Source organism: Narcine bancroftii, chromosome 4, assembly GCF_036971445.1.
Source record: "Narcine bancroftii isolate sNarBan1 chromosome 4, sNarBan1.hap1, whole genome shotgun sequence".
Lineage (NCBI taxonomy): Eukaryota > Metazoa > Chordata > Chondrichthyes > Torpediniformes > Narcinidae > Narcine > Narcine bancroftii.
Window position 1 is genome coordinate 24,866,004 of NC_091472.1, and position 19,138 is coordinate 24,885,141.

The 19,138-nt window shown below is 40.3% G+C and overlaps 1 protein-coding gene across 1 annotated transcript in view; it reads right to left on the reverse strand.

Annotated features, from left to right (window-relative positions):
* Positions 1–19,138, reverse strand: part of birc6 (baculoviral IAP repeat containing 6) — a gene marked incomplete at its 5' end in the record, with an annotated part of 290,465 nt that overhangs the window by 170,907 nt on the left and 100,420 nt on the right. Inside the window, 5 exons of the mRNA XM_069936120.1 lie at positions 1,748–1,875; positions 2,551–2,688; positions 3,575–3,708; positions 5,279–5,498; positions 15,013–15,359. Coding sequence (XP_069792221.1) covers positions 1,748–1,875; positions 2,551–2,688; positions 3,575–3,708; positions 5,279–5,498; positions 15,013–15,359 — 967 coding nt within the window. The remainder of the gene's footprint in view (positions 1–1,747; positions 1,876–2,550; positions 2,689–3,574; positions 3,709–5,278; positions 5,499–15,012; positions 15,360–19,138) is intronic.

Here is a 19,138-nt window from a genome sequence, read left to right on the forward strand (position 1 = left end):
GGGCTTTGGCAAATACTAGAGCGCCTCGGATGCCCCCCAAAGTTCCTCAACATGGTTATCCAACTGCACGAAAACCAACAAGGTCGGGTCAGATACAGCAATGAGCTCTCTGAACCCTTCTCCATTAACAATGGCGTGAAGCAAGGCTGCGTTCTCGCACCAACCCTCTTTTCAATCTTCTTCAGCGTGATGCTGAACCAACCCATGAAAGATCCCAACAATGAAGACGCTGTTTACATCCGGTACCGCACGGATGGCAGTCTCTTCAATCTGAGGCGCCTGCAAGCTCACACCAAGACACAAGAGAAACTTGTCCGTGAACTACTCTTTGCAGACGATGCCGCTTTAGTTGCCCATTCAGAGCCAGCACTTCAGTGCTTGACGTCCTGTTTTGCGGAAACTGCCAAAATGTTTAGCCTGGAAGTCAGCCTGAAGAAAACTGAGGTCCTCCATCAGCCAGCTCCCCACCATGACTACCAGCACCCCCCACATCTCCATCGGGCACACAAAACGGTCAACGAGTTTACCTATCTCGGCTGCACCATTTCATTGGATGCAAGGATCGACAACGAGATAGACAACAGACTCGCCAAGGCAAATAGTGCCTTTGGAAGACTACACAAAAGAGTCTGGAAAAACAACCAACTGAAAAACCTCACAAAGATTATCGTATACAGAGCCGTTGTCATACCCACACTCCTGTTCGGCTCCGAATCATGGGTCCTCTACCGGCATCACCTACGGCTCCTAGAACGCTTCCACCAGCGTTGTCTCCACTCCATCCTCAACATTCAATGGAGTGACTTCATCCCTAACGTCGAAGTACTCGAGATGGCAGAGGTCGACAGCATCGAGTCCACGCTGCTGAAGATCAAACTGCACTGGGTAGGTCACGTCTCCAGAATGGAGGACCATTGCCTTCCCAAGATCGTGTTCTATGGCGAGCTCTCCACTGGCCACCGAGACAGAGGTGCACCAAAGAAGAGGTATAAGGACTGCCTACAGAAATCTCTTGGTGCTTGCCACATTGACCACCGCCAGTGGGCTGATATCGCCTCAAACCGTGCATCTTGGCGCCTCACAGTTCGGCGGGCAGCAACCTCCTTTGAAGAAGACCGTAGAGCCCACCTCACTGACAAAAGACAAAGGAGGAAACACCCAACCCCAACCAACCAATTTTCCCTTGCAACCGCTGCAACCGTGTCTGCCTGTCCCGCATCGGACTTGTCAGCCACAAACGAGCCTGCAGCTGACGTGGACATTACCCCTCCGTTAATCTTCGTCCGCGAAGCCAAGCCAAAGAAAGAAAGAAGAAGATATATGCCTAGAATAATCAGCTTTCTCACTGTTCCCCATCCACCGCCCACCTACTTATTCTGTCCATTTAAAATGAGGAATTCTCATGATTGACAAGTAAAAGACTATATCACAACACTTGCAACAGCACATCAGAAGTGTCCAAGATCACATGAGGATTATAATAGCTGAATTGAAAACAAAATGATTTCTGAAACCACACCTTCTCCCAATTACAGGGAGAAAAATTAAGAAAGAGAGAGAGAGAAAGTCAGAGAAAGTAAAAGACAAAAGTAAGATCGCACACATGGCACATCAATTCTGTAATTGTCTCAACAACTTTGATTTTGTTACAAAATGCTCATTGCTTTTGTATTTGACCGTGATTGAGTAAAGAGGTAAACATAAAATCTGAACGGAATTTATTCATTGACATTTGCTGGAACAATACCTGTTTGTGGTGTATGAGCTGTTTTCGAATTTTTCTCGAATAAAGTCGGTCAAGACTGCTGCTCCCTTTAGTAGATCTGCCTGAGCACTGTGACTGAAGATTGTTATTGATGAAACTCCATTGGTTCCCTACAGCAAAGAAAATTTCAGCCCTTTATAACACGGATGGTGAGCTGAGTGTCTAGATGCAAAATAATTTTTGAGCATTACTCCGTTAAATGCACAATCTGCTTCCACAATGCAATTTGAGCCATAACATACAACTCCAGAAAGGAACAATGCTGCTTTGTCATTTCATTATTTGCTTTGTCTTTATACGTGCAATCAGTACTATACATTAACTAGCCAAACAACTGGAAAATACTTGTAAGCATGTCATTTTCTATCAAATAAACTTAAGGAGATCAAAGTAGAAATGTATAAAATTTACTTTTGTATTTTCTTGTATCATTTAGACCCCATTAAAGCCATCAGATGTACACTTCCTATTGGTGCACTAGCATCTGTTCCATTTCTCCACTGCCCATCAAGACACTAGGGGTAATTTACAGTAGCCAATTAATCTTTCTGCACACCTTTGAGACATTAGGGTGCATCCAGGTAAGATTCATGATCTCAGTGAGAACATGCAGACCTGACACAAACCTTGTCCGAGTCAGCAATGAACTCAGATCAGTGGAACTGTGAGGCAGAAGAACTCATTGCTATACCACCATGCTTCCCTCTACAATGGACTAGAGTCGCCAATGTTAATTCATTCAAAAATGGAAATTAACTGGGAAATTAAGTGCACAAGAAATTGACCTGTCAGAATTCGTTCTCTGTCTTTACTGTTTAATGGCTTTTTGGCTGCAGCCACTTCATCTTCAACACTTGCAACATAGTCCAGCAGTCGAGAAACTAGCATTACAACCCAACTGACCATTGGGATATCCAATACACCTTGAGGATCAAAAAAGGGAAAATTAGATGCCATAACTGTGCTGTAGAGTAACAACCTGCCTTGCATCTTAAAAGCTTAAAGGGAAGATACTTACTAAAGGCTGAGGCTTGAAAAGCGTGTATTGGAATTTTCATTATATAGCAAGAGCACTAGTTGTTTTTAATATTAAATTATTTCAGAACATGTTCTCCAGTTAATTGCAAAAATAGGTTTCTATAACTCTGTCCACGATTCCACCCAAACTCAGGAACACAACTGTCAAGAAACCAGGATGTTGCCTGGATTGGAGAATGTGTACTCATGAGGCAAGGTTTGCAGAGCTGGGGCTTTCTCTTTGGAGTGAAGAAGGATGAGAGGTGACTTAATAGAAGTTTACAAGATTCTGAAAGGCATAGGGTAGGTTGGACAGCCAGCGTCTGAGTTGCGATCACTAGAGGACATCTGTTTAAGGTGACAGGAGGAAAGTTTAGAGGAGACATCAGGGATAAGATTTGTTAAAAAATATATACCCATAGCAGAGTGTGCCTGGAATGCATTGCCAGGGTGGGTGGAAGAGAATTGGATAATAGAAACATTTAAAAGACTCTTAGATAGGCATGTGGATGCAAGAAAAATAGAGGGTGAGAGGTAGAGAGGTTTCAATTGTTGAGTAGGTTTATGTTGGCTGACACATTGTGGGAAGAGGGGCCTGTACTGTGTTGTAATGTTCTATGAACAAGCACTAAACATAACATGACACGTAAAAGCTGCAAATTATTTAAGACCAAAATATAAATAAATTAAAGATAAGTTTGAAATCAAATTTCACTCCACTGTACAAACACAAATTCTGATCATGAATTATTTAGTTTCATAATTCGTATTGAGATAGAGATACATCCTTACCCTCTGTGTGTCTGTAAGTTGTTATCTGTGGCTGCAGAGATGACAGCAAGTTATCCAAAAGATTCAGTAAGCCTTCTAAGACCCCACTATTACCAAGTGACCGCTGACCAAAGCAGGAAAGTAACATGAAAACTCTGAAAGAAGAGAGACAGTAAGAAATTTTTTTAAATTTTGTGCTCTTACAAACAGGAAATTTAACATTAAGCTTCAGAGTTGGAGCATTTTGTCACAACTATAGACCTTTGGATGTAGCTACAACCTCTGAACCATCTCCAGTCCACTCTCAAATTTCAGACATCATGGAAGTTAGGTCCCAAATCCACCACTATCTGCAAGGGTGGGGGGGTTCAGACATGCTCCCCATGTTTGTGTGGGTTTTCCCCGGGGTGCTCCGGTTTCCTCCCACCCTTCAAAACGTACTGGGTTGTAGGTTAATTGGATGGCACAGGTTTAGGGTTAGGGTTAGGGTTAGGGTTAGGGTTAGGGTTAGGGTTAGGGTTAGGGTTAGGGTTAAGGGTTAGGGTTAGGGTTAGGGTTAGGGTTAGGGTTAGGGTTAGGGTTAGGGTTAGGGTTCAGCGCTTGACGTCCTGCTTTGCGGAAACTGCCAAAATGTTTGGCCTGGAAGTCAGCCTGAAGAAAACTGAGGTCCTCCATCAGCCAGCTCCCCACCATGACTACCAGCCCCCCCACATCTCCATCGGGCACACAAAACTCAAAACGGTCAACCAGTTTACCTATCTCGGCTGCACCATTTCATCAGATGCAAGGATCGACAATGAGATAGACAACAGACTCGCCAAGGCAAATAGCGCCTTTGGAAGACTACACAAAAGAGTCTGGAAAAACAACCAACTGAAAAACCTCACAAAGATAAGCGTATACAGAGCCGTTGTCATACCCACACTCCTGTTCGGCTCCGAATCATGGGTCCTCTACCGGCACCACCTACGGCTCCTAGAACGCTTCCACCAGCGTTGTCTCCGCTCCATCCTCAACATCCATTGGAGCGCTCACACCCCTAACGTCGAGGTACTCGAGATGGCAGAGGTCGACAGCATCGAGTCCACGCTGCTGAAGATCCAGCTGCGCTGGATGGGTCACGTCTCCAGAATGGAGGACCATCGCCTTCCCAAGATCGTATTATATGGCGAGCTCTCCACTGGCCACCGTGACAGAGGTGCACCAAAGAAAAGGTACAAGGACTGTCTAAAGAAATCTCTTGGTGCCTGCCACATTGACCACCGCCAGTGGGCTGATAACGCCTCAAACCGTGCATCTTGGCGCCTCACAGTTTGGCGGGCAGCAGCCTCCTTTGAAGAAGACCGCAGAGCCCACCTCACTGACAAAAGGCAAAGGAGGAAAAACCCAACACCCAACCCCAACCAACCAATTTTCCCTTGCAACCGCTGCAATCGTGTCTGCCTGTCCCGCATCGGACTGGTCAGCCACAAACGAGCCTGCAGCTGACGTGGACTTTTTACCCCCTCCATAAATCTTCGTCCGCGAAGCCAAGCCAAAGAAAGAACAGGTTTAAATAGCCAGTCAGCTTATACCATATTCAAATTTAAATGTGTGATTTAGCAATAAATGAGTCTTAAAGGATTTCACATTTTCAAGAGTTTGGGTAATTGAATGGTGGAGATTTCATTCTAATTTCGTTAAACGGATGTAAACCACTCAGTGATGATTGTACAGACCACCTACCTGTCCTGTGGGAAAATAAGATGTTGCTCAGAGTTATAAAGTTCCTGTAAAACGTTGGACAGGAACTGTCCCCACCACCTCTCTCCACCACACAGCTGCACAAGGAGCAGGCCAGCATGCAGACGTATTTTGGGGGTACCACTAATGCATAGGTGTTTAAACAGCTCCTCACAGGCTTGGGCGTGAAATGTATTTTGAAGAATTGCTGGCACAGCATGACCTACAAAAAATTAAATGGACAATTAGTGAAAAATATAAACAACATCAATTGTGATTTTTAGTCTGTGTCAATGTGGGGCACAGGATGGAACAGAATTCAATTTTTATTTCAATGAAGAGATGGGCAGGAAGTAGCAGGTTACCTGAACTAACCAACAGTTAGTAAACTGTATGTTTTATATACCTTTTGTGTTGATATGATGTCATCATAACCACTCAAAAAATGTATCAGAGAATCTCTGACAGAACAGACGTCAGTTCTAAACATTGATGATGAAAAGTAAAATCAAAAATCAAATCATTTCCAACCACAAAACTTTAAATCTTCCCTAATCCTAATTTGCTTAATGAAGGTAACATACAAAATGTTATTGTGATATTGTTTTTAAACTAACTGTACAGGTACACAATCCTTTATCTCGAACCCTTGGGGTCAGTGTGTTCCGAATTTAGGATTTTCCCAGATTTAAGCACACCCCATTTGTGCTGCCGTATCCACCCCCAACCCCTTCCAGTCGCGCTACCGATCTACCCCCCTCGTCCTCCCGACGCGCTGCTGGTCTCCCCCCTCACCCACCCGACTTGCACTGCCAGTCTCTCACCCGCATGACTCGCACTGCCAGTCTCTCTCCCCTCTTGCCAGTTTTTGGAGCTTTCCGGATTTTAGACGTCTGGATAAAGGATTGTGAACCTGTACTAATTTACGTCTTACCAACTATCATTTTACTTTACCATTACGATTGTGTTATATGGTGAGCTCTCCACTGGCCACCGTGACAGAGGTGCACCAAAGAAAAGGTACAAGGACTGCCAAAAGAAATCTCTTGGTGGGGGGGAGTCACGTGATGGAGTAGTGGCCGGACGGTGAACTCCAGAAAAGTCGGAAAAAACAAAAGAAGACACAAAGGCACAGAAATAAAAGTTAAAGAAAAGTGAGTATAAAGGTGGAAAGAAGATGGCGACAAAAAAAGAAAAATCGAAATCAACGGTAAGAAGAGAGGAAGAGAAGACAACAGAGGAAGAAGGAGAAGGCCTTACCTGTTCGAAGAGGCCCGCGGTGGAGAGAGAAACCCGCTCCCTCAGGTCGGTAGAAAGTGGACTACAAAAATGGCTCTCTGAGCCGAGTAAAAGTGCGCAACCGCGCATGCGCGACTCCTCGCGCATGCGCGGTGCGCGTGAAAAATAAACACACCGACGGGAGGGGTGACCAGCTGGGGAGTCGATCTCCACAACCGGCAACGACAGCTGCAGAACACCTGCAGCAAGAAGAGAACACAGAAGACAATGAAAACAAGAAAGAAGATAAGAAAAGGGCAACAAAGAAACAACAGATGGCCAACCCAGAGGAAGAAGAAGAGGAAGAGTAAAGTGAAATAGAAGAAGGGAAAGGCAAGATAAAGGATTTACTTTCTCTTATTAAAGGATACATGGAGTCATTTAAAGAATGGCAAACACAGGAATTTAATGATTTAAGAAGAAGAATAAACAACACAGAAGAGAAAATGAATAAAATAGATATGACCTTAACAGAAATGGGAAAGAAAATGGACAAGATGGAAGAGCGGGAAGCAGCAGTAGAAATGGAGGTAGAGGACTTAAAAAAGAAATTAGAGGAATCGAATAAAAAAGTTATAGAGACACAAGAACTGTTAGCTCAGAAAATAGATACAATGGAAAACCATAACAGAAGAAATAACATAAAGATAGTGGGCCTTAAGGAAGATGAAGAAGGCAAGAATATGAGAGAGTTTATAAAAGATTGGATCCCTAGGATCTTAGGATGTCCAGAACTACAGCAAGAAATGGAAATAGAAAGGGCACATAGAGCATTGGCCTTTAAACCACAACCACAACAAAAACCAAGATCTATTTTAGTAAAATTCCTAAGATATACTACAAGAGAAAAGGTACTGGAGAAGACAATGGAAAAAGTAAGAGAGGGCAACAAGCCACTGGAGTACAAAGGGCAAAAAATCTTCATTTATCCAGATATAAGTTTTGAACTCCTAAAGAAGAGAAAAGAGTTCAATACAGTAAAGGCGATTTTATGGAAGAAAGGGTATAAATTTATACTAAAGCATCCAGCGGTATTGAAAATATTATTCCAGGACAACAAAACAAACTATTCTCGGATCCAGAAGAAGCAGGAAAATTTGCAGAACAATTACAAAATAGACTGAGGGATGAAGACGTGTAATGAGAGTAAAAATGACCACGATTTATATGTATGTGGGTAAAGAGGTATAAGAGTGTATATGTATAATGTGCATACGTGAATGCATCTGTATTTAGAGGAAAATATAGATAGTATAGACAAGAATTAATAAGGGAAGGAAATGGAATAGAGGGAATAAGGAGGGAACTAAAAGAGTGACCTTTGTAACATATGAAAAGTGAAATCTTTTCTGGGGGGGATGGGTGGGGAGGAGTTGCGGTCACTGCAAAATCAGCTGACGCTTGCGAGTGATTTCGCAAACCCAAATGGAGAGGGGATTTGTGGTTGTTCGACAAGGGATAAAGGACAACTCAGGAGGGGAAGGGGAGATTGGGGCTAAAGAAGTTTTAAATAGGAGAATAAGGAAAATGTTTGATGTTTTAGGAATGTTGTCTTATAAAGGGTTTAAAATAAGAAAACAGAAATGGAAAAGGAGGAAAGGTAATGATGGAAAAACGGAAAGGGAAGATAAACAAAGTATAAAATGACTACGTTGAACTATATGACTATAAATATTAATGGAATACATAACCAAATTAAAAGGAAGAAACTGCTAAATTTACTGAAAAAAGAAAAAATTGATATAGCATTTGTGCAAGAAACACACTTAACTGAATTGGAGCACAAGAAATTAAAGAGAGATTGGGTAGGACATGTAACAGCAGCATCGTATAATTCAAAAGCAAGAGGAGTGGCTATATTAATTAGTAAAAATGTGCCATTTAAAATAGAAGAGGAAATAATAGATCCAGCAGGGAGATATGTAATGATAAAATGTCAGATATATTCGGAGTTTTGGAATCTACTCAATGTATATTCACCTAACGAAGAAGATCAAAAGTTTATGCAAGATATCTTTTTGAAGGTAGCAGATACGCAAGGGAACATATTAATAGGAGGGGATTTCAACCTGAATTTGGATTCAAATATGGATAAAACTGGGAAAAAAATTAACAGAAAGAAAGTAACCAAATTTATAATTAAATCAATGGAAGAAATGCAACTTTTGGATATATGGAGGAAACAACACCCAAAAGAAAAGGAATATTCATATTACTCGGCTAGACATAAAACATACTCAAGAATAGACCTATTTTTGTTATCAGCTAGTATGCAAGATAGAGTAAGAAAAACAGAATATAAAGCTAGAATACTATCGGACCATTCACCCCTCATATTGACAGTAAAGCTAGAGGACATCCCTCCAAGAATGTATAGATGGAGATTAAACCCCATGTTACTTAAAAGGCAGGATTTTAGAGAATTTATTGAAAAACAAATAAAAATGTATTTTGAAATAAATACGGAATCAGTGGAAGATAAGTTTATACTATGGGATGCAATGAAAGCATTCATTAGAGGGCAAATAATAAGTTATGTGACCAAGATGAAGAAGGACTATAATCAGGAAACAGAGCAGTTGGAAAGGGAAATAGTAAATATAGAAAAAGAATTAACAATGAAGGAAGATACAACTAAAAGAAGAGAATTGGCGGATAAAAAAATAAAATATGAAACACTACAAACATATAAGGTGGAGAAGAATATAATGAAGACAAAACAGAAATATTATGAACTGCCAGATTGGACGAGATTAGAATTAGATAAAATAGGGGAAAAGATACATGAACACATATTATATAAATGGGATGAAAAATTGGTACAACATAGAAGTTCTCCAGTATTACATCATCTCCTCAATATTTGGAAGAAGATTCATGTAGAAAGAAATAAAACAAATTATCAATTACCAAAACTAATATTGACGCAAAACAAGTTACTCCCTTTTACAATAGATAACCTTTCCTTTAGAGAATGGGAAAAAAAAGGGATTAAAAGAATAGAAAATTGTTTTTCAGGAAATAGATTCTTATCCTTTGAACAAATGAAAGATAAGTACAATATAACTCAAGATACAGCGCTGGCATATTACCAATTGAGATCCTACTTGAAGGATAAATTAGGAAGCAGTTTGAGTTTGCCAGAGGGAAGTAACCTTGAATATGTGATTACAGATACAATGATAATCAAAAGACTTATAACAAATATGTATATTAAACTGCAAGAAAAGGAGAATGAGGAAACAAATGGTAAAACTAAACAAAAATGGGAACAAGATTTAAATATAAAGATAAAAAAGGAAACATGGGAGAAATTATGTTCTGGAACGATGAGAAATACAATAAATACGAGGCTACGTATGATACAATATAACTGGATACACAGACTATACATTACACCTCAAAAGTTAAATAAATGGGACCCAACAGTATCTGATAGATGTTTTCGATGTAAAAAAGAAATGGGAACAATAATTCATGCAATCTGGACATGTGAGAAAGTAGAAAAATTTTGGGAAGATCTCAATCAGATATTAAATAAAATAACAGAAAACAATATACCAAAGAATCCAGAGATCTTTCTCCTAAGTAACATAAAAAACAAAGAATTTGGAATTGATTTGGAGGATGCACAAAAAAGATTTGTTAAGATAGCTCTAGCCGTAGCAAAAAAATGAATTATGTCAACCTGGAAATTGGAAGATAATTTGAAAATACAACAATGGTATATAGAAATGAATAAATGTATTCCATTAGAAAAAATAACATATAGTTTAAGAAATAATATTGAAATATTCAAACAAATATGGGAGCCTTACATTAAATACAATAGCGAAAACCTACCGGGGACAATCATTACCTAAGTTGATGGAAGGAGAAGGAAAGAAAAGAATGGACTCAGTAGAATTTCTGGTGTATTTTTGTTGAGTGACAACATTGTCTGACTGGTTTAATGTATCCTAGATTGTATACCTTAAATGGATGGGGGGGGGGGGGGGGTGGGGGGGTGGGTTGGGAGGAGGGAGGGGGGGGAGAAAATGTCACTGTATATGTGTGAAAAGGAAAAAGTGTGTATCATGACTAATGTGATTTATGATGTCAAAAATAAAAAATTAAATTAAAAAAAAAGAAATCTCTTGGTGCCTGCCACATTGACCACCGCCAGTGGGCTGATATCGCCTCAAACCGTGCATCTTGGCGCCTCACAGTTTGGCGGGCAGCAACCTCCTTTGAAGAAGACCGCAGAGCCCACCTCACTGACAAAAGGCAAAGGAGGAAAAACCCAACACCCAACCCCAACCAACCAATTTTCCCCTGCAGCCGCTGCAACCGTGTCTGCCTGTCCCACATCGGACTTGTCAGCCACAAACGAGCCTGCAGCTGACGTGGACTTTTACCCCCTCCATAAATCTTCGTCTGCGAAGCCAAGCCAAAGAAAGACATCAAATTTGCAAAACGTCTTTCAAATTTGATATTGAAGCATGATGATAACATTGCTAAGAAATTAAATCTTATTATATACATGCACACAACTGTACATTTCTTGGGAATCCGTTAAAAAGATTTCAGATTCAACATGGCTACTCGCATTGGTTTTCACTCTGATCTCCATTTAAAGATATTATTCTCCCAAGTGCGTTAGTTCACCATGTACAACTGCATATTCTGCACAAGGTATATTCTGACAAAGGTATATAGCAATTATGAGGAGTGGGCCATTCAGTCACGCTCCACCATTCAATAAGGTTGCGATCATCACCTCGATTCTACATTCCTATCCACATTCTACACATGAATCTTTCACTCCCTTGCATACCAAGAAATACATATCTCAAAAATATTCAAAGACTGGTTCCATTGCCTCCAGCAAGTAAGCTCCAAAGACATGACCTTCAAGAAAAAAGCCAGACCCTCCAAGCTTTCCTCAAAAAGCAATCAAACCTTTCCAGCAAATCTTCTTTGAATGGCTTCCATTGCATTAATATCCTTCTTTACATATGGAGACCAATATCATACAATCTAGGTGTGGTCTTATTACTGGTTCATATAAGTGTAGCATAAATTCTTAATTTTACTATTCAATTCTCTTAGTGTTCAGCGATACCAGCAGCTTTCCTCATTGTTAGCTGTAATACCAGCATCGGTGAACCAAATATTAAGACATTCATTCTCCATATAGATTACATACTGGTTTCCACCTACCCACCCACCAACCCCACTGGCAACCAACCCCCCCCACCAAAAAAAAAACCCGGGTACATTTTTCTCTACATTTATAAGCATCTGCCCACTCTTTAATCTTCCTCCAGTGTATGCTTTTGTTACTTTCTTAAGCTGTCTTCACAATTTACTTGCAACACAGTTAGCACAACTCCTTTACAGTGCCAGCAATTGGTATAGAGGTTCAAAGCCCGCACTATCCATAAGGAGTTTGGACGTTCTCCCCAGAGCTGTGAGTGATTTTCCCAGGGGCACAGGTTCCCTCCCACTCTTCAAAACCTGAGGGTAGTAGGTTAACTGGGTGTAATTAGGTGGGATGGGCTCGTGGGCCTAAAGGGCCTGTTAATGTGCAGTATGTCAAAAAATTTTAAATTTAATTAATTAAAAAATTACCTTTCAACTAAAGTTTTGCATCATTTGCAAATTTAACCTTCGCTTTAGTGCCAGTGTCTGAAGTTAGGTTAACTGGTCATTTGTTCCTGTTTTCTGTTCGCCTCACATTTTGAGCATTTAATATTTTTCAGTCATCTATTAGCAATCATAATGTCATGACCCAGCTGTGGCAGCAGAGTTGGACAATGAACTTTCCAGCAAATTCACGTTGGCAATACACTGAAATATTTTATCTGACAGTAGCGCAACTCAGAGGCTTCATCTCATGTTTTTCCCTTTGTACTTTGGAATTTTGTGTCACCGTCTCTCCAATGAACAGAGTGGGATATCAAATGCTCCCTACAAAATTAAGTTACGTCATAATTGCAAAACAAATGGTTTTGAATTGAAAACGGACTGCAAAACTTAAATTATACGAAATCTGGCCTTTCATGACAAAACAGGATTCAGATAACAATGTGTGTTCTATGCCCGCGGTTCGTAACAACTAAGAATGCTACTTTCCATACTGTCAATGACGAAACACTGGGTCTGCCTACACCAAAAGAAAACAAGTTTTTTTGTCCTGAACTTCAGAGTGCACCCACACATTAAAACATATTGCATCTCTCCAACTCAAGTATTTCAACCGACAAATAATTGGTTACATGCATATAGTTTGGTGGCACAGGCTCATGGGTCAGAAGGGCCTGTTACCATGCTGTATCTCTAAATTTAAAAAAAAAATCACTTCATTCTGAGCTGATACTTTATTAAAGATCAAACTTCATATTGCAGTTGCTAACTAGCTCTCAGCAAAGCAGACAGTTAACTACATTTGTAGTTAAAAGTGTACTGAAACAACAGTTAAAGCAGGAACAGCTGAAAATTTCACTCCATCTCAAATGCAATGTCATTAGGATTGTTAGGGTCCTTGGACTATTTTTTGACTGAGGACGGGACTGACCATACTGTGGGGATTTGACAGCTGCTAGGAGCTGTAGTAGTGCTGGGCTACCACTAGGGAACTTTGACAGCTGTCAAAGTACGGAAACCACACGCTGGAAGTCAGTGGGGTCGCAATGGGGAGAGCTGGAGGCATGCGCTGGGCAATTTAAAAAGCCCAGCACGCTGGTTTTGGAGAGGTAAGCTGGTGGATTGGACTGCAGGCAGTTGGTCTGATTGTGCGTGCTCAACTGGCAGCTTCAGCAGGCCACACGCTGAGTTGCTTCGTTCACGGGTTCTGGCACTGTCATCTGGAGTTGTATGTCAGTGTGCTCACCCAGTAGCTTCAGTGGGAAAAGGAAGACTGAGCTACTTTGTACACAGGTGCCAACACTGCTGTCCTGACAACAGTTTAGGGAATTCTAATACCCAGAGAGAGTGTGGGACTGACAGTGCCTCTCCCATCCCCTTTCAAGAGGAGGACTTCACGTGCCAGAAGTTAATGGACCATTCAAGCCAGGTTGTCCAAAGGAGAGGACTCTCATGACAGAGGGACATTTGTTAACCCTAAAGATGGCTTTGAAAAACTCACGTGACAGAAAGTCACTTAGTAACCCAAAGGAGGGCTTCAGCAGCGTGAACCTCATGTAGAACCCAGGAGTTCACTGTGAAAATTCCTAAGTGAAAGTGGTTGTTGCCATATTCAAAACTCAAGGCAATCTCGTGTTCCTCTGACAAAGTTGAAAGTCCATAGGGACCACGGTCATCTGGATACAGCCTCAAACGAAAAGACCAGTGCACAAGGAAACAAATAATCCCAAGCCTGGATACCAGATCTGTGAGCTGTTCCTTCTTGAAGTGACTGACTTTGGGATTTTGTTTAGGGAATTATTGATTTTTGGTAGCATTTGAGCTTGGACTGTGTTCCACCCACCCCCCCCCCCCCCCCACTCCCCCATCTGTTGTTTATATAGAGTTGCCGTGTTCAGGTGTTAGGTTTATTGGGTTTATTCTATTATTGTTAGTTTATTAATAAATTTTGTTAAAATTAACCCATTAGTTTATCCGTCTCTCAATTGCTGATGGGGAGAGTATCAGGTACTTCAGGTAGAGTACCCCTTATCCGAAGATCCGAAATGCACCAAAATCAAACTTTCTGAATGCCAACATGACACCACTTGACCTCAGTTGCCTATGTGGGGGTCTGACGCTCTGTTGGCACCAGTTTGTTACCAACTATCGTCACCACCAGATCTACGTACATTACTCACTGTTTTTTGCTATTCTCTGGTCTGTGGTACAAAAGATATTGTTGAAAATGACCGATGGTGAAATAGCGGAAATGGCTCTGAATCAAGGCAAGTCAAAACATTTTCATGTGAAATCTGAAATTTAACTCCACCTAAAATGCCATATTTGAGTGTAACATGATCAGCAACATTATAGCAATTAAAAAATAAAATACAGTGTTCTGTAACCTTTTGATCAAAACACAACAAGATATAGATCAGTTACAGATCATGGCAGATGGTGTTCAATCAGGACAAATGCGAGGTAGAGACTGAAAGCCTGCCATTGTTTAACAGCTGTTGCAACTGTACTGCTTCGTTACCCTAAACCCATTATTCCAAAATCCGAAAAATCCAAAATCTGAAACACTTCTGTTCCCACGCATTTCAGATAAGGGGTACTCTTATACATAAATTATGTAAAAATATTTTTGTTCATTTTGCTTTTCTCCACCTTTGCTTTTCTCACCTTCTCACCACCATTTCATTTTCACAAAGAATCTAATGGCACCAAAGTCTTTTGGACATTACTGAGGGAGCCGTAGCTTAAAATCTCCTGGATGGTCACGAAACCTAACCCACTCGTGATCATTGCACACAAAGACATCGTTAAGGAAAAAAAAAGACACTAACCACTGGATGAATGTAAAAGACTAAGAAGTGTATCCAGAAGGTATCGGATAATGGTGCGCAGCTGTTCTGTGGAAGAGTTCTGAATCAATTCTTTTGAATCGTACGTCTCTGGCAGAGTCTTCCTGCTCGTCCCAAGAGCTACTCGAAGGCGTCGCACAGCATGATGAGCCAGGTTGAGTTGAAGCTGCAGCTGAATACAGTCCTGATAGGCTGAGAAAACTTTACTATCCTCCTCAACTGCTTTGTCTGGTTTCCGTAGGAAGTACTGAGCGTTGTTTGCACTGTTCAGTGGAGGAAGGTCAATATTCTGCAGAAGTGTTTCTAATCTATGGCAAGCAAGGTTATACCTGTCAAAGAAATCACAGGAGGTAAATAGGCCAAACAAAGTACACGTGGACACAACTTTACAGTCCAATGCGATTATGGCTCATTCTTGTTTAACTTTTTGTTGCCTTTTCATCAACATCTTCCCTGACAGGCAATCATCCACCCAACAGTAAAACCCAGATAAGTCAGCATGCTCAGAATTTTGATGGCAATTTTCAAATTTTCCAACACCAATCCAAAGGTAAATAAAGGCAAAGGTTCTATTATTGGCACCTAATACCATATTTTCACTCATATAATGCGCACATGCATATAATGCGCAGAAAATCATAAATTATGTAAAAATATTTTTGTATAACGTGCACATGGCATATACCATGCAGGTGAAGTATTCTAAATTCTGACTGGCAAAAAGCAATTTGCATTTAAATTGGACATGAGACAAAGCACAGTTAATCTCTCGAACACCCAATCAACTTCCCCCAGAGGTGTCAATCACCCATTATATAGATGATATCCTGCTCAACACATCAACAAGCTCGGGAGAGGAATTAATTAAATAGATCGAAGACAGGCTTCAGAGTTAAGCAGGATTTTAATTGTAACGTTGCCTCAAATCAGAGGCACTTGATATGTTTATCTCCTCCTTCAGGGACGGGTTTGGGTAATTAACATTGATAAGGTGCAGGGCCCTGGCCAGAATGTCCTAATATTAAGAATACCATGGCATTCAGTACAAAGAGATATTCCCAAGATCAAAATTTCCCACGCCTGCTATAAATTGTGCCCATTCTTTCACTGCCGCTATTACATTCTCATGCTCGCTATAATATTCCCACGCTCGCTATAAATTGCATCTTTCCCAAAGCTGCTATAAATTGTGCCCATTCTTTCATTGACGCTATTACATTCTTATGCTCGCTATAATATTCCCACGCTCGCTATAAATTGCATCTTTCCCAAAGCTGCTATAAATTGCGCCCATTCTTTCACTGCCGCTATTACATTCTCATGCTCGCTATAATATTCCCATGCTCGCTATAAATTGCATCTTTCCCAAAGCTGCTATAAATTGTGCCCATTCCATCATTGCTGCTATTATATTCTCATGCTTGCTAATAATATTCCCATGCTCACTATAAATTGCCAGCGCGTCTTTCCCATGGCCGCTATATATTGTGCACGTTTTTTTTCAATGCCACTATTACGCCTGCTATAAATTGCCAGTTCAACTTTCCCATGCCCGCTATTAATTGTGTGCATTCTTTCAACATGTAAAAGTATTCTCATATAGCACGCACGTGCAAATAACGCGCGGGGGGGGGGGGGGGGGTGCCTGGTTTGTAAAATGCACATAATGTAACATACATGAAATTCTTTAATTTTTGTCTCCAAAAGGCAGATAGAGTCGCCACTTTGTCCAACGCCCGTCACAGAAACCTATAGCACCTGGTGTTCCTAGGCAGTCTCCCCTCCAAGTACTGACCAGGCCTGCGCCTGCTTAGCTTCCGAGATCAGATAATCTCAGGCGTATTCAGGCTATTAGGAAAAATATAATAAATCACCATAAATTTCCTCAGGGAGTGGGTGAGTCAGCAGGGCAATCAGAAATCATTACCTGGTGAATGTAATACCAGGTTGTTTGGATTTCTGAATGGCTGGACAGCAGATTAGAACTTTACAATAATTTTAGGCCAATGAACCAATAAAACTGCATTAAATCCATTGCATTTCAAACTCTTATTCTACCCCAGCATAGCCCCTTCTCTCTATGAAGGGCCAATAATCTCAGAGCCCAGTGCACATCTCTAGTCATGAGAATGTGACCATGAACCCTTTGCACATTCCAGCCACATACTCATGATTTCCATGACAAGAGTATCATCAAAGAACACACAAGGGAAAGCTTCTTGCTTGCCCACAAGCCATTCAAGAACACATTTAATTCAGTTTATTAAATATGTAATTTTAGCAAAACATTTCATTTAGTTTTTCTGAAAAGGAAACATTTTGCAAACATGAGGTTAGGTCAGAGGAATGGAGGAACTGGATTAAGTGTTTTGTAGAATGTTACGAAAACTATTATTGTATTAATTCAGATTCACAGTGTCACAGTTATACTGCCTGGAAACAGGCCCTCTGGCCAAACTTATCCAAGCCAATCACAATGCCGAAGGGGGAACCCCATTTGCAAGCAACATTTCTCTGAATCTTTTCTACACCCTTTCCAGCTTAATGACATATTTCCTACTGCACAGTGACCAGAAGTCCACGCAGAACTCAAAGTGCTCATTATGAATCAGAGAGGGTCATAGTTGCACTCAGAAAGGACACAGTGGAGGACTCATCCACTGATGCAGTACGAGTAGCTATCAAAAATAACAAAAAGGTGCAATCACTGTGACATGGTTATGCTATTTGAGTCAAGAGGTTATTAGAAAACGATGAGAATTTAATATGGCTAAAGATGTTTTGTGGCGAAAAGGCTACAAGTTTGCTTTTCGTTATCCTGCAATTTTGAAGGTTTTCTATGGAAATTTGCAAACTCAATTTTTTCAGAATGATTATGATGCTTTGGTTTTTGCTAATTCTTTGCCGGAATTGCGAAGAAATGGATCTTCTCCTCCGTTATATCCTAAGAGGAGAGTAAACAGAAATGGACATGGGAATGGAAAGTATGGAAAGAAAGATGAATCAAATTCTTCTTGATGTTGAAGATCCGGAGCAGTCGTTGGGCTTGGAATCATTGGGCTGAATATATGGATTATATTTGATTGTGTTTGATTAAATAGTTAATGTGTATCTGGCTGAGGGGGGGGGGGGGGGAGGTGGATGACACTGAAAATTTTGATAGTCATCTGCCACTAGTTGGGTTCACCACACCCAGTTTTTTAGGGTATTACTACCTTTAGGTGGTTTTATTTAAAAAAATTTTTTGAGGGGGTTTTTCTTTTCTGGAAGAATTATAGAGGGGAGCATTATTTTATCGTGTGTAAATATATTAGTAGTTAAAAAAGATGTCTAAATTGAATTTTGCAACTTTTAATGTGCAGGGGTTAAATAATCCAATTAAGAGAAAGAGAATATTGGCTTATATAAAAAAAAATGAAAACTGATATTGCTTTTTTACAAGAAACACATTTAACTGAGAAAGAACATTTGAAATTGAAAAGGGATTGGGTTGGTCATGTTTTTTTTCTTATTTTAATTCTAAGACAAGAGGAGTAACGATTTTGATTCATAAAAATTTACCATTTGAATTGGAATCTTCAGAGGGGTATGCTGGTTGAGTATTAAGAGTGAACTGTAAAATCTTTGCTGAATCGTGGACTTCGCTGAATCTTTATGCCCCTAATATAGACGATGAGCGGTTTATTTTAGAAGCTTTTTTATTGTTAACCCAAGCTAATGAAAATGCTTTAGTTGGTGGTGATTTTAACTGTGTTCTTGACCCTTTATTGGACAGAAATCCAAAAAGTATAAGGAAATCAAAGATGGCAACACAAATCAATGTGTTAATGAAAGATTTAAATTTGGAGGATATTTGGAGAAAAGTTAATCCTACAGAGAAAGATTTCTCTTTTTATTCTTCGAGACATGATTCGTTTTCCAGAATTGGTTTATTTTTGGTATCAGTACATTTACAAGGTAGAGTATTATGAGCTGAATATAAAAGTAGTTATATCAGATCATTCACTATTATTTTTTTTCTTGTGAAAGTTTGGAGGGAGTACATCCGTCGTTTAGATGGAAGTTTAATGTAATGTTACTGAAGAAATCAGAGTTTGCTACTTTTGTT